Genomic DNA, 21,900 nt, shown 5'->3' on the forward strand with positions numbered 1-21,900 from the left:
AGAGAGAGAGAGAGAGAGAGAGAGAGAGAGAGAGAGAGAGAGAGAGAGAGAGAGAGAGAGAGAAAGAAAGAAAGAAAGAGAGAGAGAGAGAGAGAGAGAGAGAGAGAGAGAGAGAGAGAGAGAGAGAGAGAGAGAGAGAGAGAGAGAAAGAGAAAGAAAGAGAGAGAGAGAGAGAGAGAGAGAGAGAGAGAGAGAGAGAGAGAGAGAGAGAGAGAGAGAGAGAGAGAGAGAGAGAGAGAGAGAGGGGTTGTCTCTTCCCACAGCCACAATAGGGGCGGAGGCTATTGTTGTGTTCTCTGTTGCCATGGAACATCCATGGACCATTTTTAACACCATTATGGAACATTTTCCTTTCTTATATTTCCATCTAGTGGACGATTGGAGTTAGTGGACATATTTATCATAACATTAAGGAAAGGGAAAGGGGGATACCTTGTCAGTTGCACAACTGAATGCATTCAACCGAAAAGTGTCTAATACATTTAACCCAACCCGATGGAGTCATAGTTTCATTATGGAACTTATTTTCCCTCCTGAGAGGTTCCTCCTGTTGTTCTCTTATTATTTATATAGATTTATTCTAAACTCAGTAAAAAAAATCAACGTTATGTTTGGCGTAAAAGCAACACAGCCCATCACCCTGAACACACCATCCCCACTGTCAAACATGGTGGTGGCAGCATCATGGTTTGGGCCTGCTTTTCTTCAGCAGGGACAGGGAAGATGGTTAAAATGTATGGGAAGATGGATGGAGCCAAATACAGGACCATTCTGGAAGAAAACCTGATGGAGTCTGCAAAAGACCTGAGACTGGGACGGAGATTTGTCTTCCAACAAGACAATGATCCAAAACATAAAGAAAAATCTACAATGGAATGGTTCAAAAATAAACATATCCAGGTGTTAGAATGGCCAAGTCAAAGTCCAGACCTGAATCCAATCGAGAATCTGTGGAAAGAACTGAAAACTGCTGTTCACAAATGCTCTCCATCCAACCTCACTGAGCTCGAGCTGTTTTGCAAGGAGGAATGGGAAAGAATTTCAGTCTCTCGATGTGCAAAACTGATAGAGACATACCCCAAGCGACTTACAGCTGTAATCGCAGCAAATGGTGGCGCTACAAAGTATTATCTTAAGGGGGCTGAATAATTTTGCACGCCCAATTTTTCAGTTTTTGATTTGTTAAAAATGTTTGAAATATCCAATAAATGTCGTTCCACTTCATGATTGTGTCCCACTTGTTGTTGATTCTTCACAAAAAAATACAGTTTTATATCTTTATGTTTGAAGCCTGAAATGTGGCAAAAGGTCGCAAAGTTCAAGGGGGCCGAATACTTTCGCAAGGCACTGAAGTTGGTGGAGTGTAATAGTGGTGTGTAGATGGTGGTGTGTAATAGTGGTATATAGATGGTGGTGTGTAATAGTGGTGTGTAGATGGTGGTGTGTAATAGTGGTATATAGATGGTGGTGTGTAATAGTGGTATATAGATGGTGGTGTGTAATAGTGGTGTATAGATGGTGGTGTGTAATAGTGGTGTATAGATGGTGGTGTGTAATAGTGGTATATAGATGGTGGTGTGTAATAGTGGTATATAGATGGTGGTGTGTAATAGTGGTATATAGATGGTGGTGTGTAATAGTGGTATATAGATGTTAGATGGTTGTGTGTAATAGTGGTATATAGTTGGTGGTGTGTAATAGTGGTGTATAGTTAGTGGTGTGTAATAGTGGTATATAGATGGTGGTGTGTAATAGTGGTATATAGATGGTGGTGTGTAATAGTGGTGTATAGATGGTGGTGTGTAATAGTGGTATATAGATGGTGGTGTGTAATAGTGGTATATAGATGGTGGTGTGTAATAGTGGTATATAGATGGTGGTGTGTAATAGTGGTATATAGATGGTGCTGTGTAATAGTGGTATATAGATGGTGGTGTGTAATAGTGGTGTATAGATGGTGGTGTGTAATAGTGGTGTATAGATGGTGGTGTGTAATAGTGGTGTATAGATGGTGGTGTGTAATAGTGGTATATAGATGGTGGTGTGTAATAGTGGTGTATAGATGGTAGTTGGTGGTGTGTAATAGTGGTGTATAGATGGTGGTGTGTAACAGTGGTATATAGATGGTGGTGTGTAATAGTGGTATATAGATGGTGGTGTGTAACAGTGGTGTATAGATGGTGCTGTGTAATAGTGGTATATAGATGGTGGTGTGTAATAGTGGTGTATAGATGGTGGTGTGTAATAGTGGTGTATAGTTGGTGGTGTGTAATAGTGGTGTATAGATGGTGGTGTGTAATAGTGGTATATAGATGGTGGTGTGTAATAGTGGTATATAGATGGTGGTGTGTAATAGTGGTATATAGATGGTGGTGTGTAATAGTGGTGTATAGATGGTGGTGTGTAATAGTGGTATATAGATGGTGGTGTGTAACAGTGGTGTATAGATGGTGGAGTGTAATAGTGGTATATAGATGGTGGTGTGTAATAGTGGTATATAGATGGTAGTTGGTGGTGTGTAATAGTGGTATATAGATGGTGGTGTGTAATAGTGGTATATAGATGGTGGTGTGTAATAGTGGTATATAGATGGTAGTTGGTGGTGTGTAATAGTGGTATATAGATGGTGGTGTGTAATAGTGGTATATAGTTGGTGGTGTGTAATAGTGGTATATAGATGGTGGTGTGTAATAGTGGTGTATAGATGGTAGTTGGTGGTGTGTAATAGTGGTATATAGATGGTGGTGTGTAATAGTGGTATATAGATGGTGGTGTGTAATAGTGGTATATAGATGGTGGTGTGTAATAGTGGTATATAGATGGTGGTGTGTAATAGTGGTATATAGATGGTAGTTGGTGGTGTGTAATAGTGGTATATAGATGGTGGTGTGTAATAGTGGTATATAGATGGTAGTTGGTGGTGTGTAATAGTGGTATATAGATGGTGGTGTGTAATAGTGGTATATAGATGGTGGTGTGTAATAGTGGTATATAGATGGTAGTTGGTGGTGTGTAATAGTGGTATATAGATGGTGGTGTGTAATAGTGGTATATAGATGGTGGTGTGTAATAGTGGTATATAGATGGTAGTTGGTGGTGTGTAATAGTGGTATATAGATGGTGGTGTGTAATAGTGGTATATAGATGGTGGTGTGTAATAGTGGTATATAGATGGTGGTGTGTAATAGTGGTATATAGATGGTGGTGTGTAATAGTGGTATATAGATGGTAGTTGGTGGTGTGTAATAGTGGTATATAGATGGTGGTGTGTAATAGTGGTATATAGATGGTGGTGTGTAATAGTGGTATATAGATGGTGGTGTGTAATAGTGGTATATAGATGGTAGTTGGTGGTGTGTAATAGTGGTATATAGATGGTGGTGTGTAATAGTGGTATATAGATGGTGGTGTGTAATAGTGGTATATAGATGGTAGTTGGTGGTGTGTAATAGTGGTATATAGTTGGTGGTGTGTAATAGTGGTATATAGATGGTGCTGTGTAATAGTGGTATATAGATGGTGCTGTGTAATAGTGTTATATAGATGGTGGTGTGTAATAGTGGTATATAGATGGTGGTGTGTAATAGTGGTATATAGATGGTGGTGTGTAACAGTGGTATATAGATGGTAGTTGGTGGTGTGTAATAGTGGTATATAGATGGTGCTGTGTAATAGTGGTATATAGATGGTGGAGTGTAATAGTGGTGTATAGATGGTGGTGTGTAATAGTGGTATATAGATGGTGGTGTGTAACAGTGGTATATAGATGGTGGTGTGTAATAGTGGTATATAGATGGTGGTGTGTAACAGTGGTGTATAGATGGTGGAGTGTAATAGTGGTATATAGATGGTGGTGTGTAATAGTGGTATATAGATGGTGGTGTGTAATAGTGGTGTATAGTTGGTGGTGTGTAATAGTGGTATATAGTTGGTGGTGTGTAATAGTGGTATATAGATGGTGGTGTGTAATAGTGGTGTATAGTTGGTGGTGTGTAATAGTGGTGTATAGATGGTGGTGTGTAATAGTGGTATATAGATGGTGGTGTGTAATAGTGGTATATAGATGGTGGTGTGTAATAGTGGTATATAGATGGTGGTGTGTAATAGTGGTATATAGATGGTAGTTGGTGGTGTGTAATAGTGGTATATAGATGGTGGTGTGTAATAGTGGTATATAGTTGGTGGTGTGTAATAGTGGTATATAGATGGTGGTGTGTAATAGTGGTATATAGATGGTGGTGTGTAATAGTGGTGTATAGATGGTGGTGTGTAATAGTGGTATATAGATGGTGGTGTGTAATAGTGGTGTATAGATGGTGGTGTGTAATAGTGGTATATAGATGGTGGTGTGTAATAGTGGTATATAGATGGTAGTTGGTGGTGTGTAATAGTGGTATATAGATGGTGGTGTGTAATAGTGGTATATAGATGGTGGTGTGTAATAGTGGTATATAGATGGTGGTGTGTAATAGTGGTATATAGATGGTGGTGTGTAATAGTGGTATATAGATGGTAGTTGGTGGTGTGTAATAGTGGTATATAGATGGTGGTGTGTAATAGTGGTATATAGATGGTGGTGTGTAATAGTGGTATATAGATGGTAGTTGGTGGTGTGTAATAGTGGTATATAGATGGTGGTGTGTAATAGTGGTATATAGATGGTAGTGTGTAATAGTGGTATATAGATGGTAGTTGGTGGTGTGTAATAGTGGTATATAGTTGGTGCTGTGTAATAGTGGTATATAGATGGTGCTGTGTAATAGTGGTATATAGATGGTGGAGTGTAATAGTGGTATATAGATGGTGGTGTGTAATAGTGGTATATAGATGGTAGTTGGTGGTGTGTAATAGTGGTATATAGATGGTGGTGTGTAATAGTGGTATATAGATGGTGGTGTGTAATAGTGGTATATAGATGGTGGTGTGTAATAGTGGTATATAGATGGTGGTGTGTAATAGTGGTATATAGATGGTGGTGTGTAATAGTGGTATATAGGTGGTGGTGTGTAATAGTGGTATATAGGTGGTAGTTTGTAATAGTTGTGTATATATGTTAGTTGGTTTGTGCAATTCTTTCCTTTCCCCCTTCGTGGTTAGAGCTTTGGGCCAGTAACCGATCGGTAAAAAGGTAAAAATCTGTCGTTCTGCCCCAGAGCAAGGCAGTTAACCCACTGTTCCCCTGGCACCAAAGACGTGGATGTCGATTAAGGCAGCCCCTCTCTGAGTCAGAGGGGTTGGGTTAAATGCAGAAGACACATTTCAGTTGAAGGCACTCAGTTGTAGGTATCCCCATTTCCCTTTCTTTTTTCATTTTTGTATCACATAATGTAACGTGATTGAATACAAGCCGACTGACAGTAGGTGGCGACATGCACAAACAAAATGTGCAAACGCCTTGATACCAAAACAGAAGAAGAACCTTTACCGCTCCTTTTTTCTAAAGGGGGCACGGCGTGTGTCACGTTGCGTGGGACAGTCAGGAACACATTCACAACAATGTGGCAGAATCTTTGGAATTGGAAGTACCAGTCCTGTGAGTCCAAATGTTTACACTCTTGTGTTGCTAAATTTTATGGGAAATATGACACACATGGCAGAATTGCAATGCAGCGTTCAGTAGCTTGCTATAGCTAACGTTAGTTGTCTTGATTTAGCTAACGTAGCCCATTCGACACTTTGCAAGGTAATTAAGTGCACAGGTCGCTGTTGACTAACTAACCTGACGTATTCGTTTCATTTCCTGTTCCGCTTGACTTGTCCATGTCTTGTTAACTAGCTAACGTAACGTTACGTAGCTGAAGTGATGCAGTTTTTCTCTTTGTGCAACACTATGTAACGTTCGCTGGCTGGTAAAGCCTCCAAAAGGGTTTGTTAATGTCAAAATGACTCAGTTAATGTATCTAATCCAAAAAAAGAGCCCTTATGCCGTGACATTGTGAATTCGCAATGCCGTGACCCGGATTCGAACCGGGGTTGCTGCGGCCACAACGCAGAGTACTAACCACTATACGATCACGGCGAGCTACCAGGGCTGTGTAGAAGGAGGGGATTCTTAGCTACTCAAACGTGCACATATTTCTACGCAGTGACGTATACACGCCCGCTAAGCGGTTTCTCTGTTTTTTCTTCTTCAAAAGCTCGTTCACGGATGTTTAGGAACAGGTGTAATTAGCCAGTTCAAATCAATCAATGGAATTTTGAAAGATTAGGATGAACAGTTTCGGAGTCTGTATGTATGCGATGGGATGTATAATCATTATGGACAGTAACTTTTTGTGTATACAGTGTATTCACTGTATCTGAGGAATACGTGGATATAATAGTATATGTAACGTTACAGCAATAGTTGAATAGGATGACCTTAACTAGAATACAGTGTATATTCATGTGAAACGGGTGCAACAATATGTAAACATTATTACATTGACCAGTGGTCCATGTACAATGGCCTGCAGCCACTACGGGGCAGGTTTGAGTAAACGGCTGGTGACAGTGATTAAGTTTAGCTAAACACATTTTTTTTGTTTTAACGAGACTATAGTTATCCAGGGAGGGAAAAAAGAGCCCATTTGCCGTGACATTGTGTATCGCAATGCCGTGACCCGGATTCGAACCGGGGTTGCTGCGGCCACAACGCAGAGTACTAACCACTATACGATCACGGCGAGCTACCAGGGCTGTGCGCCAAGAAGGAGGAAATAGATTTTTAACTGAAGACTGTAGTGACGTGGACAAGCGCAACCATTTCATTTGCATGCAAGTATTCACATTGTTAGTTGTCCAAGCCGTTGTAATATTTCACTCAATGTAATTGATTTAGTTTTGAGATATATATAATCTGCTACTAGGCAAACAATATAGTTTATTTGCATAGCTAACGTTAGCTAGTACTAGCAAAATATATATATATATATATACATTTTATTTGTTTATTTAATCCCTATTTTATCATGGAGTCATACTGAGACCAATATCTATTTCACAGATTAGCGCTAAATTACAGAAATACACAACACATCAGAATACAAATGAAACGCAACCAGAACGAAAAACATGCTCATAAATGAACATATTCATCAGTAATAAGGTCCTCAATCAGCTTTCTGAATTGACCAAAACTACCAAAACATCCAATTGAAGATTAGAGGGCAGAACAATGTTGCCTTTTTCCATACAATTAACACACAATTTACATATTTCATATCAACACTAATGCATGGTGTGTGTGTGTATATATATATATATATATATATTACCCATTACCCATGTTGTATGCCAAGTATATATATACCAATGTTTGTTGTTTGTGTGTATATAAAATTACCCATGTTTGTTGTTTGTGTGTATATATAATTACCCATGTTTGTTGTATGCCAAATAGCTGTTTTTATAGTAGTTTGAATGTCTAACAGTGGCTTTTTCTCAGGAGGATACTCCAGAGCTGTGATAATGAATGGAAAAGTCATCCCCCATACTCCACTGGCTGTGGACTTCTGGCAGGTCAGGAAGTGTCCGCATGTCCGCCTGTTCTTCCTGTCCCATATGCACAGTGACCATACCGTGAGCCTGACCTCGACCTGGGCCAACAGACCAATCTACTGTTCACCGGTTACTGCCACGCTGCTCAAACTCAAACTACAGGTGTGAAAGACAAAGTATCAATTATATTCGACATTAAACACACGGCAACATGAGGAATGTAGATATGGGATAATTGTTTAAACTATTCTTGCTTACCATTACCAATTCTTGAGCTAGCTATTGAAATATGAATGACTGTATACACCATAGCGTCAGTGGAGGCTGGTGAAGGGAGGACGGCTCATAGTAATAGATGGAATGGAGCGATGGAGACCATGTATTTGATCCCATTCCACCAATCCTGCTCCATCCATTACCATGAGCCCGTCCTCCCCAATTAAGTTGCCACCAACCACCCTGTGCGTAGCATCTACTTTTTTTATTTATTTGCTAAAGTGTTGATTAGCTTTTAGGTGCTCTATACTTCACTTTGTGATAAGGCCTCCTCTTCCCTGTGTTCAGGTCAGAGAGAGATGGATCCATCCTCTGGAGGTCGGCCAACCCAACATGTTGCCTCTGGATGATATAGGCAAGGAGAGGTTGACCGTCACTCTCATGGATGCTAACCACTGTCCAGGGGCGGTCATGTTCCTGTTCCAAGGATACTTTGGCACCATACTCTACACTGGTGACTATTCTACACACCATACTCTACACTGGTGACTATTCTACACACCATACTCTACACTGGTGACTATTCTACACACCATACTCTACACTGGTGACTATTCTACACACCATACTCTACACTGGTGGCTATTCTACACACCATACTCTATCTACACTGGTGACTATTCTACACACCATACTCTACACTGGTGACTATTCTACACACCATACTCTACACTGGTGACTATTCTACACACCATACTCTACACTGGTGACTATTCTACACACCATACTCTACACTGGTGACTATTCTACACACCATACTCTACACTGGTGACTATTCTACACACCATACTCTACACTGGTGACTATTCTACACACCATACTCTACACTGGTGACTATTCTACACACCATACTCTACACTGGTGACTATTCTACACACCATACTCTACACTGGTGACTATTCTACACACCATACTCTACACTGGTGACTATTCAACACACCATACTCTACACTGGTGACTATTCTACACACCATACTCTACACTGGTGACTATTCTACACACCATACTCTACACTGGTGACTATTCTACACACCATACTCTACACTGGTGACTATTCAACACACCATACTCTACACTGGTGACTATTCAACACACCATACTCTACACTGGTGACTATTCTACACACCATACTCTACACTGGTGACTATTCTACACACCATACTCTACACTGCTGACTATTCTACACACCATACTCTACACTGCTGACTATTCTACACACCATACTCTACACTGGTGACTATTCAACACACCATACTCTACACTGGTGACTATTCTACACACCATACTCTACACTGGTGACTATTCTACACACCACACTACACTGGTGACTATTCTACACACCATACTCTACACTGGTGGCTATTCTACACACCATACTCTACACTGGTGACTATTCTACACACCATACTCTACACTGGTGACTATTCAACACACCATACTCTACACTGGTGACTATTCTACACACCATACTCTACACTGGTGACTATTCTACACACCATACTCTACACTGGTGACTATTCAACACACCATACTCTACACTGGTGACTATTCTACACACCATACTCTACACTGGTGACTATTCTACACACCATACTCTACACTGGTGACTATTCTACACACCATACTCTACACTGGTGACTATTCAACACACCATACTCTACACTGGTGACTATTCTACACACCATACTCTACACTGGTGACTATTCTACACACCATACTCTACACTGGTGACTATTCTACACACCATACTCTACACTGGTGACTATTCTACACACCATACTCTACACTGGTGACTATTCTACACACCATACTCTACACTGGTGACTATTCTACACACCATACTCTACACTGGTGGCTATTCAACACACCATACTCTACACTGGTGACTATTCAACACACCATACTCTACACTGGTGACTATTCTACACACCATACTCTACACTGGTGACTATTCTACACACCATACTCTACACTGGTGACTATTCTACACACCATACTCTACACTGGTGACTATTCTACACACCATACTCTACACTGGTGACTATTCTACACACCATACTCTACACTGGTGACTATTCAACACACCATACTCTACACTGGTGACTATTCTACACACCATACTCTACACTGGTGACTATTCTACACACCATACTCTACACTGGTGACTATTCTACACACCATACTCTACACTGGTGACTATTCTACACACCATACTCTACACTGGTGACTATTCTACACACCATACTCTACACTGGTGACTATTCTACACACCATACTCTACACTGGTGACTATTCTACACACCATACTCTACATACTGCACTGTATTTCAGTCTCTCTCTCTAACTAGTCAACTTTGGCATTTAGCCAGCCAATGAAGTGACACACAGATTGTACAATATTAGGAGGAAATATACACTGTTTATATATATATATATCTCTCAGCAAAAAAAAAAACGTCCTCTCACTGTCAGCTGTGTTTATTTTCAGCAAACTTAACATGCGTAAATATTTGTATGAACATAACAAGATTCAACAACTGAGACATAAACTGAACAAGTTCCATAGACATGTGACTAACAGAAATGTAATAATGTGTCCCTGAGCAAAGGGGGGGTCAAAATCAAAAGTAACAGTCAGTATCTGGTGTGGCCACCAGCTGCATTAAGTACTGCAGTGCATCTCCTCATGGACTGCACCACATTTGCCAGTTCTTGCTGTGATATGTCACCCCACTTTTCCGCCGAGGCACCTGCAAGTTCCCGGACATTTCTGGGGGGGAATGGCCCTAGCCCCCACCCTCCGATCCAACAGGTCCCAGACGTGCTCAATGAGATTGAGATCTGGGCTCTTTGCTGGCCATGGAGGAACACTGGCATTCCTGTCTTGCAGGAAATCACACACAGAACAAGCAGTATGGCTGGTGGCAATGTCATGCTGGAGGGTCATGTCAGGATGAGCCTGCAGGAAGGGTACCACATGAGGGAGGAGGATGTCTTCCCTGTAACGCACAGCGTTGAGATTGCCTGCAATGACAACAAGCTCAGTCCGATGATGCTGTGACACACCGCCCCAGACCATGATGCACCCTCCACCTCCAAATCGATCCTGCTCCAGAGTACAGTCCTCGGTGAAACGCTCGTTCCTTCGACGAGAAATGCAAATCCGACCATCACCCCTGGTGAGACGAAAACTCGTCTCGTCAGTGAAGTGCACTTTTTGCCAGTCCTGTCTGGTCCAGCGACGGTGGGTTTGTGCCCATAGGCGACGTTGTTGCCGGCGATGTCTGGTGAGGACCTGCCTTACAACAGGCCTACAAGCCCTCAGTCCAGCCTCTCTCAGCCTATTGAGGACAGTGAGCACTGATAGAGGGATTGTGTGTTCCTGGTGTAACTCAGGCAGTTGATGTTGCCATCCTGTACCTGTCCCGCAGGTGTGATGTTCGGATGTACCGATCCTGTGCAGGTGTTGTTACACATGGTCTGCCACTGCGAGGACGATCAGCTGTCCTTCCTGTCTCCCTGTTACGCTGTCTTAGGCGTCTCACAGTACAGACAATGCAATTTATTGCCCTGGTCACATCTGCAGTCTTCATGCCTCCTTGCAGCATGCCTAAGGCATGTTCACGCAGATGAGCAGGGACCCTGAGCATCTTTCTTTTGGTGTTTTTCAGAGTCAGTAGAAAGGCCTTTTTAGTGTCCTAAGTTTTCATAACTGTGACCTTAATTGCCTAACGTCTGTAAGCTGTCCTGCTGTTTGCTCCAAACTGGGACTTGTTGAGAACTTTGTTTCTATTGGTTCCACAGACAGATTATCATCAGTAGGTGTTTGCTTTCCAAACTGTACGTTTCCCCCTGTGATTTTATTTTGAAATCTGCAAAAGAAAAAACAGAAATATAATCCAATAGATGGCAGTTCCCATGTTAAGTCAGGACTGGCATTCATTACTAGTGTACCCCAAGATGTTAACATTCAAATTGTATGAGTAAGAGGTTACAAACCCCTTCTATGGATTTATATTTCTATGGCCACAACTCAACAAGCTGTGGCCCATATTTGACGCACATGCTGCCCAAACTGCTGTGTTCCCTACTGTAGATATACCTGTAACTGCCAAAATGAAGGAAACACTTTAGTAAACCAGGAATAAAAAGTGTATTTTATGGTGTGGGGTACATTTTCCTGGCACGGTTTAGGTCCACTTGTAAAGTCTCTGCCAAGGAGCATTGAAGATGTTCTGGCAGCTCGTTCAACACCCTCTAAGAAACTTTATGTTGGTGTTTCCTTCATTTTGGCAGATACCTGTATGTGCTTGTGATAAAACTTAATCCTCAGTGATTTAAAAAAAATAAACAAATGATCTAATTATGTGGTTGGATAAAATAATTTTTACATTTTTTATTATAATAACTTTTTATTTACTTTTTTTGTCTCTTGGGCCGAGCCTCTGACATAATTGACCAGTCACCTTTTTATTTATTATGCATTTTTATTTTATTTTTTATTAATCAGTTACCCAATCAAGACAGGGCCCCCCCAGTTACCCACATGGGCCCCTAACCTCCTCTTCTCCCCCATCGGATGATTAGCAGAGCGGCAGGAGGCAGTAGCAGGCTGTCTACACTCTTTGAGAGCGGGTTCCTGAGTCTTCCTGTAGTTGACAGTTGCAGTAAAAAAACTATTAAATATATTGTTTACAATATATACACTACACTGCTGCTATAACATCCTCCACTCTTCTGGGAAGGCTCTCCACTAGATGTTGGAACATTGCTGCTATAACATCCTCCACTCTTCTGGGAAGGCTCTCCACTAGATGTAGGAACACTGCTGCTATAAAATCCTCCACTCTTCTGGGAAGGCTTTCCACTAGATGTTGGAACATTGCTGCTATAACATCCTCCACTCTTCTGGGAAGGCTTTCCACTAGATGTTGGAACATTGCTGCTATAACATCCTCCACTCTTCTGGGAAGGCTTTCCACTAGATGTTGGAACATTGCTGCTATAACAGCCTCCACTCTTCTGGGAAGGCTCTCCACTAGATGTAGGAACACTGCTGCTATAACAGCCTCCACTCTTCTGGGAAGGCTTTCCACTAGATGTTGGAACACTGCTGCTATAACAGCCTCCACTCTTCTGGGAAGGCTCTCCACTAGATGTTGGAACATTGCTGCAGAGACTTGCTCCATTCAGCCACAAGAGCATTAGTGAGGTCGGGCACTGATGTTGGGCGATTAGGCCTGGCTCGCAGTCGGTTTTCCAATTCATCTCAAAAGGTGTCCGATGGGGTTGAGGTGAGGGCTCTGTGCAGGCCAGTCAAGTTCTTCCACACCGATCTCGACAAACCATTTCTTTTTGGACCTCGCTTTGTGCACGGGAGCATTGTCATGCTGAAACAGGAAAGAGCCTTCCACAAACTGTTGCCAGAAAGTTGGAAGCACGGAATCATCTAGAATGTCATTGTATGTTGTTGCGTTATGATTTCTGTTCACTGGAACTAAGGAGAACAGTTATTGTGCTGACGTTTCTTCCAGGGGCAGTTTGGATCTCGGTAGTGAGCGTTGCAACCGAGGACAGACAATTTTTACGTGCTTCAGCACTCGGCGGTCCTGTTCTGTGAGCTTGTGTGGTCTACCAGTTCGCGGCTGAGCCGTTGTTGCTCCTAGACGTTTCCACTTTACAATAACATCACTTACAGTTGACCGGGGCAGCACTAGCAGGGTAGAAATTAGACAAACTGACTTGTTGGATGTTGGCATCCAACGATTGTGGCACGTTAAAAGTCACTGAGCTCTTAAGGCTATTCTACTGCCAATGTTTGTCTATGGAGATCACATGGCTGTGTGCTCGAATTTTATAAACCTGACAGCAATGGGTGTGTAGCTGAAATTCTGAAGAGTATGTACCTTCTCTGTCTTTCCAGGAGATTTTCGCTACACTCCGTCCATGCTGCGTGAGCCGTGTCTAAGGACCAACACCACTATAGATGTCCTGTACCTGGATAACACTAACTGTGACCCCACACGCACCCTGCCCTCCAGACAACGAGCCACTCAGCAGATCAAAGAGATCATCCGTAGCCAGCCCAAGCACAATGTTGTCATTGGTGAGACAGAGGCTTTTAACTGTTAAGCTACTCGTTTTTGTGTAGTGTGTGTGGGTATTATATATACTGACCCCCCATACCCTAGGTTTATCTGAACTGACCCCACTCCTGGTGGTATAGAGATGCAGTAGATCATGTTATATATATATGCATGTGTGTTGTGTGTTGTCTGCAGGCCTCTATACTCTGGGTAAGGAGTCTCTATTGGTACAGCTGGCCATGGAGTTTAAGACCTGGATTGAAGTGTCCATCGAGAGACTAAAGACTCTCAGAGCCCTGGAGCTACCAGATGTCTTCACCACTGAGCCAGGAGCAGGTCGGATCAGGGCCGTGGACCAGTCAGAGATCCGCTCCACCAACCTCCTCCGTTGGAACAGGGAACACCCCACCTTGGCCATCCTGCCCACCAGCAGACCCCTGGTCTCCTTCCACCCTAATGTCCACGTGGTGCCTTACTCTGACCACTCCTCCTACCAGGTAGGGATGAGTTCAACCATTGACCACTCCTCTTACCAGGTGGGGATGAGGTCAACATTGACCACTCCTCTTAACAGGTGGGGATGAGTTCAACATTGACCACTCCTCTTAACAGGTGGGGATGAGTTCAACATTGACCACTCCTCCTACCAGGTGGGGATGAGGTCAACATTGACCACTCCTCTTAACAGGTGGGGATGAGTTCAACATTGACCACTCCTCTTACCAGGTGGGGATGAGTTCAACATTGACCACTCCTCCTACCAGGTGGGGATGAGGTCAACATTGACCACTCCTCTTACCAGGTGGGGATGAGGTCAACATTGACCACTCCTCCTACCAGGTAGGGATGAGTTCAACATTGACCACTCCTCCTACCAGGTGGGGATGAGGTCAACATTGACCACTCCTCCTACCAGGTAGGGATGAGGTCAACATTGACCACTCCTCCTACCAGGTGGGGTTGAGGTCAACATTGACCACTCCTCTTACCAGGTGGGGATGAGGTCAACATTGACCACTCCTCCTACCAGGTGGGGATGAGTTCAACATTGACCACTCCTCTTAACAGGTGGGGATGAGTTCAACATTGACCACTCCTCCTACCAGGTGGGGATGAGGTCAACATTGACCACTCCTCCTACCAGGTGGGGATGAGGTCAACATTGACCACTCCTCCTACCAGGTGGGGATGAGGTCAACATTGACCACTCCTCCTACCAGGTGGGGATAAGGTCAACATTGACCACTCCTCCTACCAGGTGGGGATGAGGTCAACATTGACCACTCCTCCTACCAGGTGGGGTTGAGGTCAACATTGTAGTAAAATATTAAGTAACTGCTGCACATTATTACATTATCATTACTTTTCTGTACATTGTTCAGTATGACAGATTTTGAAAAAGGTGCTGTAATTTTTGTACAACCTAGTTAAGGAGTCCCGACTAGTCCAGCTGGCCATGGAGTTTAAGACCCGTCCCAAAATTACATCACCAAAAGATGTCATACCGAAACTATGACAACAGATGTTCAGAGGTCAAATCGTGTATACAGGAGTTATCGTAATTTTTCATACAGTTTTGAACTCCACACCAGATACGAGAAACCAGAGAATAGTTCAGAAGAGGAATTACCATCCCAGAGAGGCAGGTGGTTAGAGTGTAGGGGCGGCAGGTAGCCTAGTGGTTAGAGTGTAGGGGCGGCAGGTAGCCTAGTGGTTAGAGTGTAGGGGCGGCAGGTAGCCTAGTGGTTAGAGTGTAGGGGCGGCAGGTAGCCTAGTGGTTAGAGTGTAGGGGCGGCAGGTAGCCTAGTGGTTAGAGTGTAGGGGCGGCAGGTAGCCTAGTGGTTAGAGTGTAGGGGCGGCAGGTAGCCTAGTGGTTAGAGTGTAGGGGCGGCAGGTAGCCTAGTGGTTAGAGTGTAGAGGTGGCAGGTGGCCTAGTGGTTAGAGTGTAGAGGTGGCAGGTGGCCTAGTGGTTAGAGTGTAGAGGTGGCAGGTGGCCTAGTGGTTAGAGTGTAGAGGTGGCAGGTGGCCTAGTGGTTAGAGTGTAGAGGTGGCAGGTGGCCTAGTGGTTAGAGTGTAGAGGTGGCAGGTGGCCTAGTGGTTAGAGTGTAGAGGTGGCAGGTAGCCAAGTGGTTAGAGTGTAGAGGTGGCAGGTAGCCTAGTGGTTAGAGTGTAGAGGTGGCAGGTAGCCTAGTGGTTAGAGTGTAGAGGTGGCAGGTAGCCTAGTGGTTAGAGTGTAGAGGTGGCAGGTAGCCCAGTGGTTAGAGTGTAGGGGTGGCAGGTAGCCTAGTGGTTAGAGTGTAGAGGTGGCAGGTAGCCTAGTGGTTAGAGTGTAGAGGTGGCAGGTAGCCCAGTGGTTAGAGTGTAGAGGTGGCAGGTAGCCCAGTGGTTAGAGTGTAGAGGTGGCAGGTGGACTAGTGGTTAGAGTGTAGAGGTGGCAGGTGGACTAGTGGTTAGAGTGTAGAGGTGGCAGGTAGCCTAGTGGTTAGAGTGTAGAGGTGGCAGGTGGACTAGTGGTTAGAGTGTAGAGGTGGCAGGTAGCCCAGTGGTTAGAGTGTAGAGGTGGCAGGTAGCCCAGTGGTTAGAGTGTAGGGGCGGTTGATGAAGTTAATGATGAGTTTGGAGGGTACTATGGGATTGAAGGCTGAGCTGTAGTCAATGAACAGATGGGACAGGGCAGTGTACAGTGCGATGGCGTACAATTTGTGCCATGCAATGAGGATCGCTGGACCACCTACTGTCATGTGAATCAGGCGAAAAGGAGCCTGGAGTATCACTATAACGTTTGTTTTTTAAAGTTTCTTAACTAATAAATGAGTTTCCCATAAAAAATATAGTAAGAGGTATGTATACTTTGACAAACGCTTACTTCCATCAAACGAAAATCAATGTTTGTGTCATATTGCACAGAATACTGCATAGTGTACACAGAACAATGAAATGCTTAAAGCCACTGCTGAGATTTGAACTCAGGAGCTCCTGTTTACTAGCTAAGCCACAGTACCAATACATGTATTGTCTTTTCACAGGGGTCAAAAGCCACACATTTTAAAATATTTTTTTTATATATTTTTATGTATTTAAACTTGTATCTCTGTACAGTAATGGGAAAATATCAATACAAATGTTGATTTCCTAATTTTTGGAATCGGACGCTCGATTTGACTAAGCGATTTCGGACGCTCGAATTGACAAAGCGATTTCGGACACTCGATTTGACGAAGCGATTTCGGACGCTCGATATACACTAAGCGATTTCGGACGCTCGATTTGACTAAGCGATTTCGGACACTCGATTTGACGAAGCGATTTTGGACACTCGATTTGACGAAGCGATTTCGGACGCTCGATATACACTAAGCGATTTCGGACGCTCGAATTGACTAAGCGATTTCGGACACTCGATTTGACGAAGCGATTTCGGACGCTCGATATACACTAAGCGATTTCGGACGCTCGATTTGACTAAGCGATTTCGGACACTCGATTTGACGAAGCGATTTTGGACACTCGATTTGACTAAGCGATTTCGGACACTCGATTTGACGAAGCGATTTCGGACACTCGATTTGACTAAGCGATTTCGGACACTCGATTTGACGAAGCGATTTCGGACGCTCGATATACACTAAGCGATTTCGGACGCTCGATATGCACTAAGCGATTTCGGACGCTCGATTTGACTAAGCGATTTCGGACACTCGATTTGACTAAGCGATTTCGGACGCTCGATTTGACTAAGCGATTTCGGACGCTCGATTTGACTAAGCGATTTCGGACACTCGATTTGACGAAGCGATTTCGGACACTCGATTTGACTAAGCGATTTAATGGATTAATCCAAATCATACCTTCTAGCAGGACCGGAGCCCTATACTACTATACTAGAATTGCAGTAAATTAGCTGTAAAATTGCACATTTTTCTCTTCGCTGCATGGCAGAATGTGTACAATTACATAACATTTCTCATAAAATTGCTAAATCTTCTCTCTGCCTCATTGCAAAATGTGTAGAATTGCAGTAAATAAAACTTTTTAAAGCAGATTTTCTCAGTCTTCGCTGTCATGAAAAGGCCCCTCATGAGTTCTGTGTTGTTGTGCCCCCCCCACCCCCATCAAAGTTGCCCATCCCTAGATTACACAGTCAAGTTGCAATTCATTCAAAAAATAACCCTTATGCTATGACATTGCAATGCCTTCACCCAGATTCGAACTAGAGTTTCTGCAGCCACAATGCACAGTATTAACCACTATACAATCGCAACAAGCTACCAGGATATTAGGTTTAATAGCTCAAACCTGCAGTGGTTTAACCCTTTCTATGGCTCTGCATGCAAGGAGCGGTCCAAGACCATTTAAGATATTAAACTGGTTCTGTCTTGATGTCCCATCGAGAAACTAGTGTACAGACACCCTTGATTTAATTTAAATGTATTTATGTAACTCATCCCTCCTTCCTACCAGGAACTGGAGGACTTTGTCTCGGCCCTGCAGCCCACCTCCCTGGTTCCCATCGTGGGCAGGCTTACCTCTGGCATCCCCTCCTTCTCTGCCCTGCTGCCTAGGAGAAAACACCACGAAGTTCTGGTTCCCGAGTCAGTCCGCCACTATATGAAGGGCCGGCCTGAGTTGAAGGTTCAAGACCCTGGTCAGTCCAGCTTCCTGGGTTACAGTAACCTGCTGCGGAGGCCTATCCGACCCTCTCCACCCAGAGGGGTGGTGTTTGAGTCCCCCCCTAAGGCCCCCTCCAGGCCTGGGTCGGTGGTGGACGAAGCCTGGGAGACAGGGTCCATGGAGCATCCTCATCAGGAGGAAGAGATGGACACAGAGATGGATGCAGATAAAGATGGAGAAGATTCAGACTGTATACTGATGGATCTGAGTAAAGAACACAGCCCTACCACAGACATAGGGCCCAGCTCCAACCCCAACCCTAACCCAAGCCTGACCGGAGACCCCAACCCCAGCCTGACCAGAGACCCCAGCCTGACCAGAGACCGCAGCCTCAGCAGAGCCCCATGGAGCCTGAATCTGGTCCACAGGGTCTCAGAGAACCTGGATTTGGAGGAGAGTCTCCCTTTCAGTCTATTCACCCAGAGTAACTTTACACTCATGGAGGTCCTGAGAAACACTGCCGTTTCACTGAGACCAAGAGCTGTGAGGGAGGAGACCCATCCTCAGAATTTGCCTCGTGACAACGACAACATGGCCGCCGAAAACTGTAACTTAAATGCAGTATCAGTTAACATAACCAGTTCCCACAATGGACACCCAGACCAGGAGATAGAATCTCTTCCATTACCACTTCTTAGCCTGAGCCCCTGTTCCAGGGACAGTACCTGTGTGAACACTAGTGACACCACTGAAACACATACACAACCTGAACCTCCAGAAGACTGTGAGATGTCTCTTCTCCTGTCCCTCCCTTTCTCAGAGGAGGACGTGTCTGTCTCTGGTTGCTATAGGAACACTCTTCTTGACCGGAGCTTTTTGGAAAAGTTCAGCCTCTCTCCTTCAGATTTGAAGTAGGGTGAAGTTGCCCAAGCCTAGACACTGATCTCGGGTCAGTTTTTCAATTTTCCCCCACTAATGGTTAAGGGTATGATTGGGAGAGGTGAAGCTGATCCTAGATCTGTACCTGTAGCAGTCTTCAGTTCCACTCTGCTGTGGAGAGGTACCTGACGCCAGACAGAGACAGAGGACAATGTGAATACTGACGTGTCAAAGGTATTTCCTCCACATTCCTTAAGAAGACTTGTACTGTTTAAAAAAATAAACATTTTGCTCTGTCAGATGGAGATTTTCCATTTAAGTTAGTTTTTTTTTGGTTCAGGACTCAGGCTTAATCTGTGTCTGGGGAAACTGGCCCGTTATGTTGACTTTAAGTGAAGTGCATATTTCACAGTGTCATTTAATTTCTGACATGATTGGTGTTTATACAGGTGCAGTATTTACTCAGCTCTCACCTACTCTATGTTATGGCAAGGTTGTAGGTTGTATGGATTCATTTCATTCCCCGTAATGTGCCACAGTGATTGAACCATGTTTTTAAGGATTTATTCCCCGTAATGTGCCACAGTGATTGAACCATGTTTTTAAGGATTTATTCCCCGTAATGTGCCACAGTGATTGAACCATGTTTTAAATGTGACTCATTGGTGAAAGGCTTCATCCTGTAGCCAATGTACTCTATGCCTTTTAACCCATCCCACAGTTGATTATATATATATATATAATATACACTGAGTATACCCAAACATTAGGAACACCTTCCCCCTTGACTGGTGTCAAGCTCCCTGCCATCCAGGACCTACATGTCAGACCGAGGAAAGCCCGAAAAACCGGCAAAGACTCCAGCCACCAAAGGCAATAGCCTAGTGGTTGGAAGGGTAGCCTAGTGGTTAGAGCGTTGGACTAGTAACCGAAATGTTGCAAGTTCGAATCCCTGAGCTGACATGGTACATATCTGTCGTTCTGCCCCTGAACAGGCAGTTAACCCACTGTTCCTAGGCCGTCATTGAAAATAAGAATTTGTTCTTAACTGACTTGCCTAGTTAAATAAAGGTAAAATAAAAAATAGCCTGTTCATGGTACCGTTCTGGTACCGCCCAGCAAACGGTCCTGGTGCATCGGCTCCCATAACAACAGGCGCTGAGCTGTCTTCTACCCCCAAGCCATTAGACTGCTAAATAGTTAATTAAATGGTTACCCAGACTATCTGCACTGACCTCATCTTGTACTGATTCTATGCACACTCACAAGACTATACACTGAGTTGCCCTCAAAACAAGCCTCAATTTGTTGGGCCATGAATTCTACAAGGTGTCGAAAGCATTCCACAGGGATGCTGGCCCATGTTGACTCCAATGCTTCCCACAGTGTCAAGTTGGCTGGATGTCCTTTGGGGGGTGGACGACTTTTGATACACACGAGAAACTGTTGAGCATGAAAATCCCAGAAGCATTGCAGTTCTCGACACAAACAGGTGTGCCTGTTCAAAGACACTTCAATATTTTGTCTTGCCCATTCACCCTCTGAATGGCACACATACACAATCCATGTCTCAATTGTCTCAAGGCTTAAAAATCCTTCTTTATTCTCCTCCCTTTCATATACACTGATTGAAAAGGATTTAACAAGTGACATCAATAAGGAATAATAGCTTTCACCTGGATTCACCTGGTCAGTCTATGTCATGGAAAGAGAGGGGTTCTTAATGTTTCATATACTCTGTGTAGATTACCACAGTTTACTGTTGATTTAAAATGTGTTACCTTTCACAGTCACTGTTCATTTAAAAAAAAGTATTGTTACCATGGAATTGAAATATATATATATATATATATTTGGTAACAATATATATATATATATGTATATATGTATGTATGTGTGTGTGTGTGTGTGTAAAATAAAGTTTAAAATGTTGATGTTGGCATTTAATTGCTGTTTGTGGCTGCTGTACAAAGTTACTCAGTCAAATACTGTCGTTTCCAGTGCTGATGGAAAGCGTCTTCCAGTAGCTTGTAATTGCAACATGTGGCCAGAAGGAGGCAGTAGATTGCCGATAGATTTCATATGCTCTGGTGTTTCCCATAGAGAATGATGGAGGACTCAAGTTACAGAGCCCCAAACATTGACTCTAGCTAATAGAGTTTCCATGGGTGAATATATAAATAATTTAAAGTGACTACATTATATAGATGTCAATAACAATCTAAATTCCAGTTCATACCTACTACCTACAGTATTTTTGTATTTTTCTTCCACCTTTATTTAACCAGGTAGACGAGTTGAGAACAAGTTCTCATTTACAACTGCGACCTGGCCAAGATAAAGCAAAGCAGTGCGACAAAAACATCACAGAGTTCCAGAAATAAACAAACCTTCTACCTCAGTTACACAAGTATAACCTTCTACCTCAGTTACACAAGTATAACATTCTACCTCAGTTACACAAGTATAACCTTCTACCTCAGTTACACAAGTATAACCTTCTACCTCAGTTACACAAGTATAACCTTCTACCTCAGTTACACAAGTATAACCTTCTACCTCAGTTACA

General features: G+C 43.4%; 1 protein-coding gene and 2 non-coding genes across 4 annotated transcripts; 1 reads left to right on the plus strand and 2 right to left on the minus strand.

The window, feature by feature from the left end:
- The first annotated feature begins 5,418 nt into the window (after window positions 1–5,418).
- Window positions 5,419–21,263, plus strand: dclre1b (DNA cross-link repair 1B). Of its 2 annotated transcripts, XM_052484724.1 has the most exons (6): window positions 5,419–5,533; window positions 7,427–7,641; window positions 8,044–8,209; window positions 13,679–13,861; window positions 14,037–14,338; window positions 18,303–21,263. In XM_052484724.1, the coding sequence occupies exons 2-6, from the start codon at window positions 7,450–7,452 to the stop codon at window positions 19,365–19,367; spliced, it is 1,908 nt and encodes a 635-aa protein (XP_052340684.1). In that variant the 5' UTR covers window positions 5,419–5,533; window positions 7,427–7,449; the 3' UTR covers window positions 19,368–21,263. The 2 variants fall into 2 exon arrangements, with proteins under 2 accessions (XP_052340684.1, XP_052340685.1); XM_052484725.1 differs by lacking the exon at window positions 5,419–5,533 and having other exon boundaries at window positions 7,494–7,641; window positions 8,044–8,240.
- On the minus strand, window positions 5,948–6,019 carry trnah-gug (transfer RNA histidin (anticodon GUG)). Its single transcript has one exon. It is a non-coding gene; the product is annotated as a tRNA-His (tRNA).
- On the minus strand, window positions 6,594–6,665 carry trnah-gug (transfer RNA histidin (anticodon GUG)). Its single transcript has one exon. It is a non-coding gene; the product is annotated as a tRNA-His (tRNA).
- Window positions 21,264–21,900: the final 637 nt, after the last annotated feature.

This window comes from Oncorhynchus keta, chromosome 28 (genome assembly GCF_023373465.1).
Source record: "Oncorhynchus keta strain PuntledgeMale-10-30-2019 chromosome 28, Oket_V2, whole genome shotgun sequence".
NCBI classification, from domain to species: Eukaryota; Metazoa; Chordata; class Actinopteri; order Salmoniformes; family Salmonidae; genus Oncorhynchus; species Oncorhynchus keta.

Excerpts from the sequence above, each read along its gene's own strand:
- dclre1b (XM_052484724.1), top strand. The coding sequence starts at position 7,450 with ATGAATGGAAAAGTCATCCCCCATACTCCACTGGCTGTGGACTTCTGG. Across the intron at positions 8,210-13,678 it reads TGGCACCATACTCTACACTG|GAGATTTTCGCTACACTCCG; the intron begins GTGACTATTCTA and ends CTGTCTTTCCAG. Across the intron at positions 14,339-18,302 it reads CTGACCACTCCTCCTACCAG|GAACTGGAGGACTTTGTCTC; the intron begins GTAGGGATGAGT and ends CCTTCCTACCAG.